The following is a 23,105-nucleotide window of genomic DNA, read 5'->3' on the forward strand; positions in this document are numbered from 1 at the left end:
TTATAACATTGCATAAAGCAAAAATGTTTTTATGTATATTTGTAATATAAATGCTATCTATTTTTTTTACCCACACTTTTATTGCTGCTAACAAAATACATTGTGCTTCGAAAGAATTTTAAGAGTTGCAGTATGTCATTTAAAAATACATGCAAGTGATGATATAGCCTTTTCTACATAACTGTCCAACCAAAAAGCAGAACTGCAATATCAAATAAAATCAAGCAAATATCAAATAAAACAAATAATATTCCAAATAAAAGTTTATTTAGAGAACTTAGTTTTGACAAATTTTGAATACAGAAATTTTGCTTTTATATTTAATGTTTTGGTATATATGTATGTATATTTTTTTTTTAATATTTTTATGTGACATTTAAAAATTCGGTACTGAATACACATTTAGAAAAATTAAAAGCAAGTAAATTTATAGTTAAATACAATATTAAAATATGTAGTTCTAATTATTTCTATCCAAAACAATTACGATGATTATTTTGATTTCAAATTGAATATTGTATACTGAATGGATTGTTATATTAAAATTTTTCTTTTGTTATATGTATATTAATTTTTTTGCTTATATATTATAAACTTTTGTGGTAAATTTTAATAATTCTGCATCTAAATCTATTACAAATACAATTTTCTGTTATTTTTTTTGAGAGTAAACTTTTTAACTTAAATATACTTTTATATTTATACATATGTGTGTGCGTATTTCTATCGAACTGATTGTTTAAATTTTATTGTTATTTTGATGCGTTGATAACTCTTTTGCAGAAATGTATACAGCAATCAAAGATTGTGTCATGTATTATTGTAATATACTATTTATCTTCACCCATATACCTACATATTTACGTAACAAAAATTCCAAACTCGTTGCCAAAAATAACCTTTCTAATCCTCCCTTAATGAACAGATCTGCATTTTTGTTATGCCAAGGTTACATGCACACCCACATACACCCACATATATATATATATATTATTACATTTATATATACATATATATATCTATATATATAAATATATATGTATTTGTCCAACCAAAAATATGAAGAACTAAATAGAACTGATTTTAAACTATTTTCAACCGAAAATTTATAATGTCAGTTTTATTTTACCTTTGATATTCAACGCTCTATTTATTTATTAATAAAAAAAATACTTTTGCTTGTTTTTTCATACAAAATATTTCTTTCTTTTTAATCCCAAGGCATACATACATTTTTTTATGAATGAAAAAAAATTATTTTCTTCAACGAAGCATGTATGTATATATACATACATATATGATATTTCTAATGCTTTCGTAATTAGACAGTTCTAATTTTAAACTTAGGCAAACATTTGACAGGTTTACATGTATTTGCCAAAAGTAACCTTGCGAAATAGTTAAATTTTCACAAACAATTAGTTAGATGTGTTTACTGTATATACAAATGCAAAAGTTGAGTTAAAATCCTACGGTCATATACAACATACAAAAAAATAACTATATATTATGAATATACACACACGCATATTAATAAATACATAATATTATTCATGGTGTAAATAAATACATTTTTATAGTTTATTTTTGAATAACTATTGGTATAAATTGTGTGTATTTGTTAACATACATTTCATTTCTTTTTTGTAATTTTTGGTTTTATTTATTTAAAACCGTAATCTAAAATCTTTTTCCCCGCCTTCTCTTGTTTAATAATGTATAATTAATAATATAAATATATTTGTTTTGAGGTAGTTTTTGTTTATAATTATTTTTAATAGATCTGCAAATTTCGCAATGCATCTGCATTTTTTAATTTTTTTTTTGTTTGACTTATGAGGATCTGTGTCGTTTTTTTTATTTCCTTTTTTTGTTTGTGTTTAAAAATAAATTATTGTTTTTTACATAAAAGTTTTCTTAACCAAAATATTTAATTTAAGTTAATTTTTTATTCCTTATATTTCTATATATCCTGATTACTTCAAATTAAATTAATGTTAATTTTCACATAATTTTCTAAATAATTTTTTAATATAGTAGTAAAACTTAACGTTAAATTTTTTGTCAAATATTATAAGATATTACACAGAAATAAAAAAAAATTAAGCAACATCACACAGACTATTTTATAAAAGATTCAATAATATTTAAATAAATGATTTCAATTGTGTTGTAAACTTATATATAAGTGACTTACAATATTTGTATACAATAAAGAAAAATCAATCTAAAGCCAAGTGTAACAAGTTTTTTAACTATCTCTGACTTCCACATTGTAACACAAACTTCAAGCTTATAAAGCCAAATATAAAGAAAATTATATTTTCTTAAAGTCAAAACTATAATACCAAGCTGTAATTTTCTATAAAATTTTATATTGTATTGACTTTGTAGCACTTTTCACATTCCTTAGAAGCTCCAGCTATGCACAAAATAGCAGAAAATTTTTCCAAGAAATTATTGATGCTTTTCATAAATTTTATGACATACGTATACCATATAGCAAAATATGTGTGTATATGACGTATATATTGCAAAATAAATATGGGCTATGATTAAGATTAAAAACTTTTGAGCAAAGCGCAAAATTTTTCAAAGAAATTTTTGGATACTTTTTACAAATTTTCTTATAGGTATTATTTTTTTATGTAAATGAAATATCTTTCTCATGTAAATGAAATATTACAGAGCATATTACAGATCATGAGTAAATTTTTGAAGTTTTCGGTTATGAAAAATTTAAAGAGAATTAAAATACATTTTAACAAATTTTTTTTAACAATATGGAAGTCATTTATTTTTTAAAAAAAAATATATGTATGTATATATGTGTGTTTCTATTACATACTCATATGATGTATAAATAATAAATATGTATTTGTATATATACAAATAATTATTATTCATACATCATTTATTATGTATAAAAACCTCCGAAATATATACATACATATGTACATATTTCAGTTTCAAATTGCATTTTAAGTATTAGAAAAATTCTTCCTTTACAAAAGGCGTTTCAATTTATGTTTGTATGTATGAATGTATGTTTATATTCCATTTCGCTGTTGATTTTTGTCGGCAGTGATTTTTAATTACTTTGGGAAAATAACGCCTCAAAATGATTTTCAATTTACTTTTTTTTCTGTGTTTAATATTTAATTTCTATATTTCTATGTATTTAACTTAATATTATATCTTTAGAAAGTTCATTTCAACTCTTATTTTTATATAGCTAAAAGTATTAATTTACAAAAATTTTATTTCTTTTATTGAATAATATATTTCATATTTTATGGTTTTTTTCTGGTATATAATATGGTAATTTGTTATAATTTGAATATTTTTGGGGGGTTTTGCTTTTTCATCTATAAGATTTACATAGTGGATCTGACTCTTATCATTTTTTTTAAAATGGTTTTGTTTTCAATAATTTTTAAGAAAATATAAGTACTTAAATTGTTTAGTAAAAATGAAAACTGATATTTTTATTAAAAACGAAAATTCAGTTTCATTGATTTTAAGGATTTTTTTTTTAAACTTTGACGTAAATAAGCATAAAGCAATTTACAATTAAATAAAAAGGAAAGTATATCGAGTACGACAACTTCGAGAATACCTACAACTTTATTTACTGGTTAGATGTGTGTAAGTTTGCATAAACATATTGTATCCAGCTTAATATATCTTTACAAATATTATTTCAATGCTACATATCTGTGGTTGATAAGGATTTTTGTATGTAATACTCCGAGTTTCGTTATCTATTTGTAAGTTCTCTTATTAGATGTTGCATTTTTATTAAAAAAAAAGTTTTTAATTTTTTTTGCTCTTTTTTTTTTTTTTTTTTTTTTTTTGTTTTTTATATAAAAATCTTGTAAAAATATGTAACTTTTGTTAAATAAATAATTCTTTCTTTGTACTTTCTTTGTACGTTTCAATATCATCTCTACATAATTTTATTCGTAAATTTTAATTTTCACTTGCAATCTCGAATAAAATCTCATACTTCAAATTCGTTTTTTATTTTTATAGTATAATACTTAAGCAAAAAAAAGTGGTTTCGCAATTAAGCAAATGTAATTATAATTTATAAGTACCGTCGAAAATTAAAAAATCTTTTAAAAAATTAAATTAAGGAAAACCGAAATTAAAATCTAATAAAAACTAATATATTTGGGAAGAAAATAAAGCTATAAAATAAAGTTTGAAAACTAATTTAAAATACAAATCCCGATGTCTGGTGTTAAATATTTAAAATCATTATAATTTGTGGGCATAATTTTCGATAACCATTATACATGTCCTTTGCTGTGCTTTTCTTTCACTAATTTTAACCTTTTCATTTATCAAATCAAAGAATATACACTATTAAATTAGATAGTTATTGATCAAGAAATATATGTATGTTTTACAATTGACAATGCACAACAATAACTGATATATGTATTTAAAATTAAATATATTGTAGCTACGAGTAAATGAGACTTATTCTGAGCATCTAATCACTAAGTGATGGTAATATTTATCGTAACAATTTCAAAAATCTTATTATAGACACGATGAATTGATGACAGTAAGAATTTACTTGTGTTTATAATAACTATATCGGATTTTTACGATAAATATCACTACCATTTGGTGATCCAATACTTCGAATAAATCCAATATACCAAATACAATCTAAAATTTCCGTTAAGAGTTTTTTTCGGTTTTAATTGACTTTAATTTTGCCCCATATTCGAAATATGTATGCATATATAAGACATGAGTTGTATTGTATGTACAAATTATTTTGCATTATATGTTTGTATGAATGTGAAAATTTCAGTGAAGAATGAAAGAAATTATACAAAAATTTAATAATTTTCGGAGAGGGGAACAATAAAAATCGAATATTTTTAAATCAGATCAAAACGAATGTTAAATTGGTTAAGGTGGAATTTTTAAGATTTGAGTTTCACAAAGCCGCACTTATATAATTTATTTTTTTCACTTATTTTGCTAAATAACACCAGGTTTCTTAAAAATAATAGTTTTTTCATTTGCAAATTTCCTCTGATCATCGACTGTAGCGACTTAACTGCTGTGAAATATTTTATTTAATAGTTTTGGTTAATTATTTTGCAATGATTCTTACAATTCTACCAGTTTTTCCAGCGCCGCTAAAGCTTTGCAATCAATATTATCTTGGAAATTATTTTTACATAAGTTAAACGAATCTAGTGAAACTTTTATAAACTAAATGCAAATAAAAAAATTGAAAATGCAATAAACTTATATAAATAGTTACTTTGTATGAGACAACCGCCAAAACTTTATAAGTTATCTTAATTCTTATATATAAAAAAAAATGTTTGTTGTTCTTATAAACATAGGAAATGATGTAACAAAATATCTGTTCGCTTTTTAATATTTTGCAACCGTCATTTTTATTCATAATTTCTTAAATTTTAGTACAGATAAATAAATCTTTAAATACACATTTAATTACATTCTTAAAATAACAGCATTTTTTACCCCCTAAATAAATTTTGTTAGTTAAATTTATTTATATACCAAATTTTTTTTAAAATGAATTACAAATTACATTTTTATTAAACATTCTCTTTAAATTCTCGAAGAATTCCATAATCTATATTTATATTATCAAAACCTTTTAATTTTTATATAAACAAATAATATTTTTAATAAATATTCAATAAGTTAACATTTTGAGTTAAATATTTTATCTGCTTATTTTTAATAAATTTTTCAACGTATTTTTTGGATTAGCTTCGAAGTACAAATAAAAGCAGAAAAATAATGTGTTTTACATCTTTGAAAGTATTTCATTAAAAATATAATCACTTAATGCAATTCGTTAACAAATTCTATTTACAAAGCGAATGTCTTGACTAAAAGATTTTTAGTAACATATTCATTGGTGTCTTGAAGTAGTTGTTGAACAAAATAAAATAAAATAAAATTTAAAAATTATCTAAATTTATAGTTTTAAAAATTATTTCTAACGCGCGTTTCATTAATAAATATTGTGGAGGAGATACTTCAAAAGCATTTTAATTACCCTAATAAGTATGCTAAGATTTTTCTGCATTAGATTTTCTGGCATACCTAAAAGTAAATTAGTTTTTAAGTTAAACACCAAAAAATTTTGATGGCAAAAAAAATGCTTAAACTTTATTTTGCCTTTGTTGAAAATACATTCGATTTTCTGTTTGAGAATTTTATTTTATTAGATAATTTAAAAACTGTATTCAAATAAAATTGAAATATTATTAATAATTAGCTTAATTATGATTAGTACAATTTTGATATGTTTCAAAAATTTATTTATGCACGCTGCTTAAAGTTGCATAGGAGAAAGTCCTAGTTTATAAATAAACAGTATACGCGAATTAATCTCACCTCCATGTGTGAATAAAAAAATTTATGGCACGATTAAAGTTATTTACTTCGAAAAAAAAATAAATCTTTAATACAACATCAATTCACCTTTGGCTATTTTTATCAAGTAGTAATTTTTTGTCAAAATATGTTTTCAATTATACATTTTTCAAAATCAAATCCATTGAAAACAACCTTAAATTTCAATTTGTTACTTTTGCATTATGAGAGAAATGTAGTGATTGTATTATAAAGATATTGCATAAAACAGATAGCAAAAAAAAAAAAAAATAAAATTTAATGCGTTTCATAATGTTAATAAAATTTTATAATCAAGTAATGCACTTTCTGAGGTATTTTTTGTTTTTTTTTCTTACAGCTATAAAAGTTTTCTCTTACCAGAAATTAGAATTTGTTGCTTTTGGAGATTATTTAAAAACAAAATTTAATCTGAGCTCTTTAAAACAGCAAGAAAATTATAGAAGTATTTGGTAATATATCAATATATTTTTGGAAAAATATATGATGTGAAACCATTATATATTATTTGTGGAAATAGCACAAAACAATTAATTTTCAATCAAAATTTTTATGTATTACTACCTAAAATTAACTTTTGCGTGACAAAACATTTTCAAAATATAATAAATTAACTAGAATAGAATAAATACTATAGGAAAAATATACATGGTCTTAAATTTATTTTAATGTATAATTATTGTTTTTTCTGCAATTTGATTTATTATAAAATTGTAAAAATGTCGACTTTTGCCACCAGTACTATTTTGAAATGATTATTCACAAATAAAAATTAAATTACAATATAACAACAGATTCTATTTTAAGTAATTTTTAACAATTAATTATTGATTACTATAAAAATATAAAATTATTTGAGTTAACAAATCTTCTCAAATTTAAAATTAAAAAAAAAACAGAAAAGATAACTTAATGATTCATTGTAAATTAAAAGGAAATTCATTTTTAATTTCAATGAACTTAGGCTTTTACTTAAGAAATGACTTAAAATGATAATCAAAATATCATATTTGATTATACCTATTCAAATCTATACAAAAAAAATTCGATGCGTTTTCTGTTCGTAGATTTGAGGCAAACAAGAATCGACACAATGAAAAACTAATTTTCATGTTCATATATATTTACGAGCAGATTTGTTTTAATTTCTTGAAAATATGATTTTTTTTTTACTTTTTAAAATATGATAAAATAACAAAAATTATTCAAATATTTTCGTTATTGAATATATTTTTGAATTTTCGTTATGTTTATTATCTCCCTATTTTTGATTATTAAAATATTATAATTAAAAATTTCAATAATACAATAAAAATATCAACTAAATAGAAAACTGCGTTTCAGTAATCACGAAAAATAAACAGAAACATTACGCTTGATTTTAAAAAATTATTTTGAATTACATTAACGTTCTAAAATATAATATTCAAAAGTTTTGTATTTGGTTATATGTTTGCATACTTAATATAACATTTTATCAAAGGAGCTAAAGTTATTATATTATATACCTTAAACGTGTATTACTTTTCGTTTTATAATTTTGAATTAAGTTTTACATTATTTCAAGAATGTTGTTTTTCGCATGTAATTATAATTTCGAAATTAATGTTTTGAATTTTAGCTTTAAAATTATAAAATCAAAGGAAATGAAAACAACATTCTTATTGGCTGGAACTGGACTGTTGCTGTTGTTGCGATTGTTGACTTTGTGTCGCACTTCCACTGGAAGAAGTGGTTTGCTCTTTGGCAGCTTTTTGCTTTTTTGTTACTGGAGGTGGGTTTGTTGACATCATCATAGCTCTAATTCTTCTTTGAGCTGACTAAAAAGAGGAAAAAGTTCCATGAAATAAAAAATTCATAAATTAAAAAAACGCTTTCTTTAAATTTGTTTTATATCTGACAATAATTCAAATAAAATCAAAACGCTTACTTGAACGCTATAAAATGGACCGACAATATGAACAGTAGTTTCTTCATCAGCTGGTGGAGATGAGTTATGTTCCGGAAGTTTAATTTGACTCCCAGTAACTCTTTGTAATTCTCTTACATTTTGTCCTCCTTTGCCAATGATTCTGCCAACCTACAAATATTTCGTATGAAAACAGCTTTTATTATATTATTCTTTTAATATTAATAAACCTGCGAACTAGCAACCAATATTTCAACTGTTAGTCGAACGTCATCTGTACCGCACAAAAAGCCTTCTTCCTTCATTTTTTCGAAAATCATGTATTGAGCTTTCCATTGGCCCTCAGGCGTACCAACTATGGTTACCTTTCGCTCTGTCTGTTGATCAAGAGGCTTATCAGCTTCTAATGGCGCGATTTTGACGGATGCTCCAGAAAATCTCATTATGTTACGAATATGTGATCCCTTAGTTCCTATTATAGCACCTACGGCGTTATTTGGAATATACAGAAAAGTTGTTTCTTGCATGTCATTTGGGAAGACTGGAGGAACTATAGTAGCAGGATTCTTAGCAATAGGAAAACCTGGACAAGGTGGGTAACCACCAGGCATTCCAGGATTAAATACCATTCCATTACCCGGGGTCGACATCATAGCCATTGGATGTAAGCCAGGAAACATTAAACTTTGTGGTGCCATTGCTTGTAAATCATTTTCATAGCTTTGACGCAATTTTGAGCTTATTTGACTCTCCGCTTTTGACATATTGTCAATTGTACCTTTAACAGTAATGATACGTTCCAAGTTAAAGCTATTTATATCATTAATAGAACTAACGGTAATCTTGGTATCAGTTTCTTGCATTATTCGTTTAATTGTATTTCCACTTTTACCAATTATTCGTCCTATTAAATTATTATGAGCGAGAATTTTTAAACATATTTCCCTAAAAAATTGAAATTTAATTAATAAAACTTAAAACGAAATTCTATATCAAAATTAAAATAAATAATAAGAATAATAAAAAATAATACCCCTTGTTTGTGTTAGTAGCTTCTTGTTGCATTACTTCTAATATTCGTTTACAGGCGTTAGTGCAATTTTCAGGGTTACCATAAATCGTAATTGCTTTTTCTAAGGATCCCACGTTATCTTTTCGATGAACGTCCACTCGTGCTCTGCTTTGTTGTGTTATGGTTCTTATCGTAGTTCCCTGTCGACCAATTATGGCTCCAACCATCTCACTTTGCACCAACAAGCGCAAAGGAAAATCTGCTTGTCTTCCAGGACCTGGCATATTGGTGTATTGTGTTCTAGTTGCACTACTTCCGCCGCGGTTACTGTTACCAGATCCAGTTCCACCTCGTTTTTGTTGTTGTTTATCTAGAGATTCGGCGTGTAATTTGTTTCCTTCAAACTCCACACCATTTAAACCACTAGCCGCTCTGTTGGTGAAGGTTTTAATTAATTTTATTTTGGCAAGTAATTTTCTAAAGAATTTTAATGCATATATAATTTTAATATTGCGAACAAAATTGTATAAAAAAGATAAATCTTTAAACATGATGTCAAATAAATTATATATTTTTTATAATTGTTTTTGTATTACTATTTAATTACGACTGAAATGAGTTTACAGGTTTAAAGATTAAAGTACTACTATCGAATGGACGTTATACTAAGTTTCAAAATAACAATATTTTTTCTTATTATAGAAAATAATATAACATAACATAAATTTAATACACAAATTAACAACTTTTGATTAAATTTGAATTTTTCAATGATCATTTATGTATTATTTTTTCTTCATGCTTTTTGAAGACATATTCAAATTAAAAGATCGCTAATACCAGTAAAGATAAAATTGAAAATATTATTAACGATTTCAATATCATAAATAGATCGACAATATGTATATGCAAACAAAATATATATGTATTTATTATGTTATAACATGTAAAAAGTCCATTCCAAAATATTATTCAAGTGTTTTAGTAATAATAATAACAATCAGATATAATAAAAAAAACAATAACAAACATATACAAATTATTTAATTCTATTGCGATTAAATTGAAATGTTGTCCAACATTTTACTTATTTGTAATATAAAATAAGTAGCGATTCTGTTAATATTAGTACCTTTGTGCCTGCTCGTGATTTGAAAAAGTTATATGTACAGTTTGAGTATTCGGGTCCTTACTAGTTACGGCCTCACACTGTTCCACTGTTCCGAATTGTTTTAAAAGTGGCTCAATATCTTCGAAACGCGTTTGACGCGGTATTCCGCTTATTAAAATTTTGGATGATAGGCTGTAAACAAAAATTTAAATATAAATTCTAATGTCCTTCTTGTTTAAAAAGAATTATAGACAGGAGAAAAATTAAATATTATTTTTAATTTGCACTCAATGAAATTATTTTTAATGCTTAGAACCAAATTGTACCTGAAAAAATGCAAATTACCTAGTTACTTATTTAAAAAACACACTCTACGACTAATATCTAAATGAGGAAAAAAAAAGGTATTAGAACTACTTTCTTCAATGGCATTTTAGAAAGAATCTATTTTAAGCCAATTAATGGCAGCAATTTAAAAGCACAGTTAACTATTAATTCGAGAAACAAATGGCTAATTTTATGAAGTCCTCACAACCCCTTCTTGTAAAAATCTTCAAACAAAACTTTTAGAACAACAAGGATTTTTTTTTAAGTTTTTTTTTTGTATTATTTTATGTTTTTTACTATATGTGTATTATTTATTTATACTTAATGCCTTTGCAAGGATCTTAATAGCTGCATTTCATCTAAAGCGTGACATTCATTTTCATCAATTTCTCACTGCCTAAACTAATTTTATAGAGGCCGTTTAACGATTTAAGTCGGCTAAGACAGGTATATGCTTGTCCTTTTTGAAACAACGAAAACCCAAGGTGAATTACAGTTTCATCCACAATTCTTCTCGCATTTGTGTGCCGTGAACGCCCAAAAACGCGTTAAAGGTAGGGTTCTTCACCAAACCGTTCCATAGCTGTAATTGATTTCGAAAATTTTCTCTAAAGAACTTATGACATGCTCACTCAGGTACCTTGTCATCTCAACAGTACAAAATTTTACTATGACGCAAAAATGTCATATTCATGCATTTGGTCTCATCAATAATAAGGCCAAGCCAACTTATTTTGGTTATATTTCCAATAGAACAAAAAGTTTCCTACCTATTTTCTTACCGAAAACACATTTTGCATTTTCTATTGCATTTTTCTTTTTTTATTTTTTTTATTTAATTTACTAGTTTTCTTTTAAATTTAACATCGACATTAATCAACATATTTACGTAAAAGCAAATATATATATATATATGCATATGTACATATGTACTTTTAAACGAAATTTTTTATTAAAGCATTTTTTAAACTCCCACATTCAAGTATACTTCTGAGCACAACATTCGATAATACCATATAAAATTTCAGTTTTATAGTTTTGATCGCAGACGAAATAGGAGTTGATGGCAACCTCAACGAACCGAGCCTTCTTATTTCAAGTATGTAACTTTATTAGTTCAGCGTGGGCAAAAAAGAAGTTGGTCGGCGGCTCATCGAACCGAGCTTTCGTCAACCTTTGCATTGTAATATAATTCTAGGCGCAACGTGCGACAACTTTTCCATAATTTCATGCATGTGCCTTTATTAGATCAGCGTAGACAGAAAAAGAGTTATGCAACGGCTCATCGAACCGAACTTTCCCAACTTCAATGTTATAACATATTTGTAGGCACAAGACTCGACAAAATTTCCTAAAATTTTAAGTATGTAGCTTTAATAAATTCAAAAATATCGACTTTTGCTAGTGGGAAGTTGTATGGAAGCTTATCGAACCGAGCCACCCGCAACAAATAAAAAAAAGGAACCAAAATATTGGTATTACATTGTCATTATAATAAATATATCCATCGGAGTAAAAGAAATCACAAAAATATAATTTTGGACACCACAAAAACATATTTTTAGCAAAAACATATTTTTATTCATTTTTTAGTCGTATGATATATGTATTTGCAGTTCAATCTTAGTTCGATTATAATTATATATTTGTATAATTTTTCGTTCGAGTATAATTATATATTTGTATATAAATATATGTAATTAAGTATACTTGAACGAAAAATTACAGTTTTTACGATTATAATTATATATTTGTATAATTTTTCGTTCGAGTATAATTATATATTTGTATATAAATATATGTAATTAAGTATACTTGAACGAAAAATTACAGTTTTTATTATTTTGTGAACAAAAACTAACCTATAAATTCATATATTGAGAATTGGAAAGTTACTTTGGATGCGAAAATGCGCGCCACCCCATATTAACGTAATTTGCGTTATTGCTTCTCCTAATTTCTCCTTAACTAGTGTGATTGTAGATATATACGTTTAATTAGCGTCCTTAAATGGAATCCTTCAATTGACAGATATTTAGCAATTTATTTTTCTAATATATGTGTGTACTAAAATATATATACATATATATATTAATTTTCATTTCGAATCTTATTGCTTTGCTTTACACTTTGTATTTTTTTCTTTCGTTTTCTAAAACTTTTAGCACTTTTAAAAAAATGCTTATTAGTTTAACTCTGTCCGCCCGTTCGTGTATCCGTACATCCGTGAAAATGTTTATGTATACAGATCTTTACTAGAAATTTATTTCCGAAGAAACTTCTACCCCCCTCTAAAAGATATGGCCACACAAAACTCTAAGAATGCTATTTTTGAACTATTTATTGTAGCGGAACCATGAGCATTTTTCAAACTTTGCAAACGCAAAAAAGCAGTAGCTGTCTTCTTCGATCTAATTTAAACCGTGGCGTACAATGTTTCAACTTTAAAAAAAACAACATACTTGTTGTTATAGTTCATTTCATTAAAAATTTTTTTTCACTCTCACCCCCTCTCAAGTTATCGCCTTTCGAAATTTGTTAAGTTTTAATTTTTAGTACCTTATATTTCCGAAACCGCAAACTCTTCCAAATTTCTATAAATGCAGAGACCTAACGGTAAATGCCTTGCCATTAAAAATATAATTATTTTTCTTAATTAAGGCAATTAACCTTCAAATTCGAACCCTTAAATTCGAATTTTTTTTTTCTTTTATTTCAAAGATTACACAGATTGCTCACATTAAATGCATGCAATGTTTGAAATATATTCTTATATGAATAAAAATAATTTTAAATATATAGTACGTAGCTAGATGGTTTGTAAATGCAGTATTTTCACTTGTTAAAAGGAAAAGTGTTACATTACAAACCATTGATTTGACGCAACTCTATTTATTATAATTTAAATTTCGATCAAATATCTAAACATTTCAAATTATCTTTACTTCTGTATTTGCAAAATATAATTTCTCACAAATGTGAAATTACATATGTATGAATTATATGTGCATATGTATGTAACATAATATGTTCAAAAAATTTGTTACATAATTTATTAAGATATTTTGTTTGAAAAAATTTGCGTAGAAATATTAAGGATATTCAAATTCTTCCTTCATCCCAGCGATAGCTCGAAAATTAATTGAATTAAGTTAACCAAACTTACATAAATGATTTGTTATAGTAAATGTCAAAACCCTATTTGAATTAGAATTGGATGGTTTGGGTTGCAGTCATACAACGTCAAAAGTTACTTTGTCATAAGTTTACTTAAACAGGAAAATTTTTCAATTTCACGTATAAAATAGTTGTCTTTTATATTTGTCATGTAAAATTGCAAATAGCTCAGGCCTTGTGTTTTTTTATCTAACATCTACATATTACGTATATATTTGATTATTAACTTAGGGTTGGTTATATAATAATTGTGTAATTCTATATTTTCTATTTGGCAACCCGAATTCCAGATAATTTAATTTTTGCATAATTTTTATTCACGGTTCTGTGTATGTATGTATATACATATGTGACTGATAATAATAAGTATAGATATGTATGTATGTACATATTAAATAATAAAATTAAGAAAATGTAAATTAGTGTACATATATATTTTTATGTATGAATGTATATATCGAAAATTTGTCATTTCCTGTGTAATCTCAAGATGGCTAGTACATTTTCATATGAAAATTAAAAGGAAAATAACTTTTATGGGTGAGATAGTAGCAATGAAATCGATTACTGATCTAATCAAACTTGTATATTTGTACATTCATATATAGTATATATGTAGTAAAATGAAAAGATATTCAATTGAAATAGTTTTCTTACTACCATTACGATACTGTAAAAATTTTGAAGAAAATTAGTTTTTTGAAATTTAGTTTAGTTTAGACATAAATATTTTCTTTTCACTTAGACTGTTAGAGGACGACAACTAAAACCATTTTGCTTTTATAAAAGCTTAGTACGTTAGGACTAATTGAACTTTATAATTGCATACATTAGCATGTATATATCTTGCTAATATACATTCATTACATACATTACATACATTACCATGTATATATCTTGAGGGAAATTTATACTTTGTAAATTTTTACTCTGTTGATAGTTTTTTAGAAAACCGTGCAAAAAACGTTTGAAAAAAAAAACGTATATGTTAAATAAAAAAGAACTTGTAAGCAAAACCGTACACAAATAAAGTGGACAGTTTTAAAAACCATGTAAAAAAAGCAAAGTGACGTATCGCAATTTCGACTAAATCAATTTGCATATAAATTAACATGTAAATCTAATGATGTGACGATTTTTTGTCTATCAAAATTTAAGAGGTTGAGTCCCTTTGTTGTTTTAACAATACGTAATGTTTTTGACAATATGTAAGACAATATATTAAAAAGATTCTGCGTCAAAGAAATTAATATTTGAAAAAAATTAATATTTGTTTGTAGGACTTAAATACGGACTCGTTGACTCAAACTACCTTCATTAGTCAAGTCCACTAAAATTATTATATAAATACTGTTGTAAAAGACAATTTATTATAAAATAAAGTTGGATCAAACCAATGGTTTGTATTGTAGCACTTTTCCCTTCAGCAAGTGAAAATTCTGCTTTTAAATACACTCTATGTATACCTATCACACTATTAAAAGCATTTTCATTCATATACAAAGCTATTTCTAGGATTGCATATATTTAGGATAACTCATACATGCAGCCTTTGAAATAAAGCAAAAATTAATATAAAAAGAGGTTAACATAATGCTCGATTTTATGGGTTAATTGTGTGAGTTAAGAAAAATAATTATATTTTTTAATGTCATGGAATTTACCGTTATCTTTTTGTGTTTATAGAAATTTTGAAAGCTTGTGGTTTCGGAACTATAAGGTGTCAAAAAATCAAATTTTACAAATTTCAAGAGGCAATAACTTGAGAGTGGGTGGAGATGGAAAAAAAATTTCTTTCAACGAAATGAACTATTTGTTAATGTCTAAAAGTCCCTAAAATTTCAAGCTTCTACAGGCTGGGGTCTAAAAGAAAAACGAAATCAAAAATTTGGAAAAAAAAAGACTTTAGATAACGGTAAATTTTAACGGCCATTTTGTTTTTCTAAAATTTAACTATAGTATACCGCGCTAGGGGAAGCAAGCCGCTGCCTTTATGCGTTTGCAAAATTTCAAAAATGCTTATGGTTTCATTGCAACAAATAGTTAAAAAAGGCCATTTTTAGGGTTTTGGGTAGGTATAACTTCTAGAGGGGAGGGGATAGGTAAAAATTTTGTTCTATGGAAATAAGTTTCTAGTAAAGATCTATGTACATACAAAATTTCAGCTTTCTATCTTCAAGGGTGTAGAAGTTTTGTAAACAGACACACGGACAGACGGACGGACAGAGTGAAAATTTTTTCAAAAATTTTTTGGAAAAGTGCTAAAAATAATGATAAGAGAAATGGTATTATAACAAATATTAAATAAATATGCAAGCATTTATTAATAAAAAAATAAAGGCATTTTTACTAAATAGAATAGAATTTTTTTATTTATTTATAAATAGAAAAAGGAAAACGTCCAAACTTTCATTAGAATAATTATACAGACATCTACTAAATAATTAGAAAAAGGAAAATGTCAAAAATTACAGTAGACTAAATATACAGACATTTTTTACTATATAAATGGAAAAAAGAAACAAACATTGTACTGAACCCACCGCCGTCATTGAAAAAAACATTGAAGACTTAAAAAAAACTAAATTTAAAATAAAAATAATTTTTTTTTTCAATTTTTTCCATTACCGATTTTCCAAAAAGTTTTTCTTTCTTTTTGCAGCGAAATTAACTTGATAAGATATACAATCAAATAAAAAGCTAAAATTATATTTCCAACCTTTAATTCAGTGAATAATCTTGGATTGAGCATTATACTGTTAAGAAATTGAAAGTGAGTGTTTTGAGAGTGGGTGCCCAATATTTATTTTGAAAACCGGCACCAAGCAAGCCAAAAAGCTATGCGGTAAATATAATTATTTTTTTTAACGCCACTTTGATTACAAACGTTGCTCATCTTAAGTACTTGCTATTTTTGAAAAAATAGGATATGAATGAAAGAAATTTTAACACGTTCGCGGACGCGAATGTTATAGTATTCATTTTCATAGTGATGCAAAAATGACGTGATTGCTATTGAAATGACGTGATTTCAGCTTCCTGAAATTTTTAGCGTCCGCGAACGTGTTAATAATGTATTTTATAATTTAATAGACTGTTTTTGAAAGAATGATTTTCACTTGTTGAGGGGAAAAGTGCTGCATTACAAAAGATTGGTTGGATCCAACTGTATTTACTTTACGTTCAATTTATTTTTTCCTATCCGTTTATTTTTGTTCATTCTAATCTGCACTTTGTTTCTTAAATAGATATACTAGCATAATTTATATGTTTTTAATAATATTAATAATTCTTTAACAACAGTAATCCAAAAGCCTAATTAAGTCAACACAAAGAACTGAAAAGAGATTCCTGAAGACCGAAAAAGCCTAAGAAAATCCGATCCGACTGTTTAATTATAATAAATTGTTTTTGTTTTACAATACGGAAGTCACCCAAACTTTGCAAGGATTTAAAATACAATTTTGAAGTTTTCAACAAATCTTCTCAATTTGTTTCTAAACTGTTTACAGTTATAACTGAATGTTGTGCTCTAACTAGTCAAGACGAACATATGTTAAAATATTAAAGTTTTGGGAACGGGAATGAATGATTTTGTTAATAAAATTCTTGACCATCTTTATCTCTTTAAAAGCTTTTGTTTGCAGGGTTGGTGTATTCAAATAAACTATCAAGTTACACATAAAAAATTCAAATAATTGAATGAATTTATAATTTCTGATCCAATACTTCAGTTATTTTAAAAAAATTTAGTATGCTTATTTGCATTAGCAGCTAAACGTTATGGTTGAAATATTTGAAGCTTAATATTGATACAACATAACATACTAAATTAAACAACCGCTTGCTTCAATAGGAAGTATTACTCAACATAGAAATGAAATGATGTTAAAGGTGGGTTCATTGATTTGTCAGCTTCGCGACGAGCTGATGTATTTTGTATGGAGATTTGACATTTTGACAGTCTCTTTTTTTTTGTGCAAAATTTTTTGCTACATCGCAAAAAGTTGAATCAACTTTAAGGTTGATGCGAAATCTTTTATAAACATCAATTTGGCTTACCTTTTAACGTGTGGAAGCTAAATATCAAATTTGACGAACCCTCTGTAAATAAGAGAATTTATTGTTATAGCTTTTCTCACTCTATCAAAGCACTATTCCGAAAAAAATGAAAAATTACACACAAAAAAATTTGAAATAAAGTGTCATAAAAAATACGCTCAGCTCGTTTTAGACGAACTAATGAACTTTAAAGTGAAAAATTACTTCGACTAAAAAAAGCTCCGCCAAGAAATGACGAGCTAATGAATCCAGCTCATCAGAATGAAAAATTCGAAAGCAAGTGCGCTTGATGAAAACTAAATTAAGATTACAATTTTAACATTTTTTGTTTGAATAAACATTTAGGTGTCTGGATAAAGAAGCGGGAAATTGTGCAGCCCCTAACATCCTGTATTCCCAAGAAGAAATGAAAAATTTAATGATATGGTAAGTAGCATAATTTTTAATTAGTTTCAAAAACCATTAAACTTACATTTTTCCTCAGAGAAATATGTAACAACAATGAAACACCCACTAAAGTTCAAAAACAAGCGCACGAACAAGTACAACATCAATAACGAAGTCTTGGCTTAAAATTTTTCCCTTTTTCTTAGAAAGCAAAACTCTCTTAAGATTGCTTAAGAAAGAATTTTGAATAAAATAGTGGTTTACGATTAAAGTATAAAAATAATCCAAGATCTTTGCTTAAACAAGTTTGTATCAAGTCTTCTGAAAATATTTAGAACAAGATACATTTTAGAAGAGAGAAAAAATAACCTTCAGCGAAGCTAGTTTTTGTTACGAATGTATTGACGATTTCTTTAATTTTTGCTGAAATATACAAGCACCCCCGATTTAAATATGGGAAGAAAAATTTGTAAAGTGCTCAATTTGATATGGGAGATGTCCGTAGGTAAAAAACATTACTTACATGTTACACATAAATTATATAATAATGCAAATGTATCCAACATATTCACACGCATGTGTATATTACTAAACAAAATTATGTATGCGGTTTGCTTTTATAGTGATTTGGAACGTAAGAACGAGGTTAATGATAAATATAGAAAACTTTTATCTAAAATATTCTTTGAATATTATTTCTTTCGTGTAGATTTCTTCGGTTGGTTTGCAAAATATGTACATATGAATGTATATAAATTAAAATTAAGAAATATACATGGATACATAGTCGTAAACGTATAATGTAGATCCAAATATGGTGGTTAATCATTTTTTTTAAAATATAGCATCAATTATATTATTTTTTAAGTTGCGTTACTTATGCTTAAATTTGTTTGCACACATGTGTGGTCGCCCATCACATATAAATAGATATACATATATTTATTTTAGTTTACATTTATATATATATATATATATATATATTATACGGAATATATATTACATATATACTTATATATATTTGTACAATGCTCTCAAAGCTTACTAATACACAACTTCTTTATTAGTATATTACATATCTAAATAAGCATTGTATTTTTTATATAAATACATACATACGTATATACATATTAATTTTACAACAGAATAATATTCAAGAATTTTATCTACCTTGAAGAAGTTTCCTGAGTCGGTCGATCTGATGGAGGATCAAAAATTTGTTCACGATCTTCTTTAGAAAGTTCAAGATCCGCAAATTGGTCCAATTCTGATGTCATTTTTAATATTTATATTTGAAACTAATCAACAACTACTTCAATTAAATTATGTATGTAAAAAATTTGTTTTGTTAAAAACCTTTTCTTTTTATCTCTTAAAAACGTAAATAATTTCCAGATTTTTTTATACGAAAGCTAGTTCCACTTTTGAAATAAAATTATTTAATAACACTTATTGAAATATCAAATTTGTCTTTTGGCTGTAGTTTGATGTTAAACACTGTTTTTAAAATATTTTGTTCACTTGGGTACCTAGGTACTTAAATTTTTTGAAATTATTTTTATTTTAAGTAACAAACATAAAGTAAAAAATTGTAAAAATAGTTAGGTAGAGCACAAAAAAAAAATAACAAAAAAAAACAGTCAGTGTGTACGAAAAAGCTCTTTTAATCGTCGACGTTTCATATGGAATATTTGCAAAAAGCTTAAATGATTAACTTAAAATTATAGATTTTTACATATAAAAATTTAGTTACATATGGATGTACATATGTATATAAAAATTTTCTAATTAAAATTATTTTAACGAAAAACGTCAATTCATATACATGTATGTATTAAAATATTTTATGTTAACTTTATCCCAATTCATTTACTTTGATATTTTAAAATAATGCTATTTTCATATTTAATACATTCCCTTGAAAAATAAAAAATTTCAACAAAATTTAATAATTAGTAATAAATTTTAATTTAACGAGACACAACCGTATATTGCTCTCATTAGGAACGTTTATTAAACACTAAAATGAGAAAAAATATTTCAAATAGTTTTATTCAATAAATAAGAATGAAGCCTATATCAAATTTTAATGTAATTTAGTTTATTACTATAGCTTATACTTTTATACTACGATGTATGGTGAGTTTCTCACATTTATTTTTCTACTCTAATCACTAACCATTTGGACGATATTTAAATATGTTTGTGTGCAAACGATCTTTCAATCATGTCGTGATAGAAATTCTACAATACATTAGTGTAAAGTTTGTTTTAACGTAGAAGTAGAACAAATTTTGTGAATGTGTATACTTGTATGTGTATTTTATATGCTTATTGCTATGTTTGATTAATTATCACTCAGCGCACAAAATTTAGTTTAAGAAAAGAGAAATAATTATTTTTTTTTAAACTACCTGAGAGAATATAGTGTTAGTGAGGGTTCTTATTACTCTATTCTATGGTATTTTCAAAGCCATGTACGTATACATATATTTTGCAGAATTATTGGCATGCTGCAATACATTTGTAAGGTATATACATATTTATTTATACTTGGTTTTAACTTTTCGTTGTTGAAGCAATTTTTATTTAAAAAGATTTTTTTTGGGTATATTTAGAACAAAAAATTTATGCTTTTGAAATTTTTCATATATATGCCTGTATGTACATATTAATGCAATATGTATGTACATATTAATGCAAATATAATTATATGACACAATTATATAATTTATTAATAAGTTGTACTAATAAAATTTTTGCTATTTATATAAGAAAAATTACATATATGTTAATATATGTATAATATAAAATTACACACTTTTATTATTCAACATTTCTAATATTTTTATGCCTATCTATCTAAGTATCACATTGTTAAAACAAAATAAAACATATACATATGTACTTTCATCAAACATATACACATCTACCTTTATTCACACAACTGTATTCTTTTTGGCAAACAAAACATGGAATGGAATTCAATATTATGTTAAGTATCTACTAGCCAGTGAAAAATGGAAAATATGTAAGTGTGTGTGCGGAGTTTTATATTTACTCAAATAAATTAAAGAATACAGAATAAAGCAATTGCTCTTTGTACATTTAGTTTTAAAATAATCGCAAACATTTAAGAACTTTCACAGAATAAAAATACATATTAATAAAATATGGAATTGAAAAAAAAAACGAAAAACTTAAACATGATTGCAAGCATGTAATACATACGATGATAAAACTAATATTTACTCTTTCTTTTTTATAACCATTATTTTTGTTATGCAAATAATTTGGAAATTTTAAAAATATTAAAAAATACATATGTACCTAATAATACATAAACAACATTTTTCAAAAATCAGTTGTGCCAGTTGCGACATAAGCTTGCTCGCAAGCAAATAATACAAGCAGTACGTGTATGAAGATGACAATATTGATAGTTTAAGTTTCTTACTTGTTTTATTATGCTTAATTTTTTTTTTATAAACTAAGAAACAATAAATACCTATCTCGTCACGTTATGTTTTTGTTAAGCCGAGAACGATAAGAATATGTATATATATACATAAATAGTTACATTCATATGTGTGTGCGTATACATGTGAACATACATTTTTCCAAATTCACATTCTTCAAAACTTAAAATGATCTTCATAAATAAAGATGGCAGAATACTATCAATATTAGCCTCATAAACTATTACTTTACTCATATAACGAACAATTTTGTTTAAAATTTCAGAACCACAGAAATATTTTTAAAAATTATTTTTCATATGTATGCATATATGTATGTACGTATTTTGTTTTTTCCACACTTTTTCTGCTACACATTTCTTCCTTAACTGATAATATGTGCATGTATGTACATATGAAAGTGTTTAAACTCGTTTTATTTGTGTTAGTTCATAAATTTTATTCACCACTTAAAATAAGTTGTGTACTGGTATACATATGTACATACATATATTTATTCTCAGTTATTGTTTTTACGAAATAACTCAAATATATGTAAATTAATACCAAAGAATTTCTAACTATATCTAGAATCTTATAAATAAACTACTAAATGGTATAAGTAGGTATTACGTACAATTTGGTGCTAGAATACATGTGTGTATATGTATTTGTACAGGTTAAACAATTTCTCTGCTTGAGATATGATATAAAGTGATTAAACAAAAATCAAATTATAAAATTGCTTTCAAAATCGCGAAAGGTACAAAATACGAAAATATTTTAATAAATTTTGTGTTGTTTTACACATTAAACAATTATTACTGAACATTGTACATATATCTTACATTCTGATCGTACTTATTTCATGTACTTAAATACATATGAATTATATGTGCAATACATATAGTTGAAAATATTGACATTTTTATAATACATTGTGCATATACACATAAGTACACACATATGTATGCATATAATGTCTGTATATTTTTATTATATCTGTGGCGAAAAGGCAAAACGTCTCAAATCAAAGAAATAAACGAATTAGGAATTCAAATTTATTCTCTTTATATTCAAAAAAAAAAAAAAAACAAATAAAACCAGGACCAACTTTAGATAAAACATTTTGTATGTATTAATGGATGTACATAAGTAGTAGTATTTAAAAAAAAGTGAATTATTGCATATTTAACTGATAATGAAATAATCCTTATTACACCTTCAACTATTTCT

At 25.4% G+C, this 23,105-nt stretch overlaps 1 protein-coding gene across 8 annotated transcripts in view; it reads right to left on the bottom strand.

Moving 5' to 3' along the window:
* Positions 1–380: 380 nt before the first annotated feature.
* Positions 381–23,105, bottom strand: part of LOC129607808 (insulin-like growth factor 2 mRNA-binding protein 1) — a 31,412-nt gene continuing 8,687 nt past the window's right edge. For 3 of the 8 annotated variants that reach the window (XM_055518992.1, XM_055518990.1, XM_055518991.1), the window contains exons 2-7: positions 19,582–19,947; positions 10,480–10,650; positions 9,369–9,779; positions 8,566–9,280; positions 8,357–8,506; positions 382–8,246 (exon numbers count right to left, since the gene is read on the bottom strand). In XM_055518992.1, coding sequence (XP_055374967.1) covers positions 8,088–8,246; positions 8,357–8,506; positions 8,566–9,280; positions 9,369–9,779; positions 10,480–10,650; positions 19,582–19,688 — 1,713 coding nt within the window. In that variant the 5' untranslated portion in view covers positions 19,689–19,947 and the 3' untranslated portion in view covers positions 382–8,087. Of the gene's footprint in view, positions 8,247–8,356; positions 8,507–8,565; positions 9,281–9,368; positions 9,780–10,479; positions 10,651–19,581; positions 20,113–22,506; positions 22,540–23,105 lie in introns of those variants that run through there. The other 5 variants (XM_055518994.1, XM_055518993.1, XM_055518989.1 and 2 more) reach the window with 5 other exon arrangements.

This window comes from Condylostylus longicornis, unplaced genomic scaffold (assembly GCF_029603195.1).
Source record: "Condylostylus longicornis isolate FDR11 unplaced genomic scaffold, ASM2960319v2 ptg000028l, whole genome shotgun sequence".
NCBI classification, from domain to species: Eukaryota; Metazoa; Arthropoda; class Insecta; order Diptera; family Dolichopodidae; genus Condylostylus; species Condylostylus longicornis.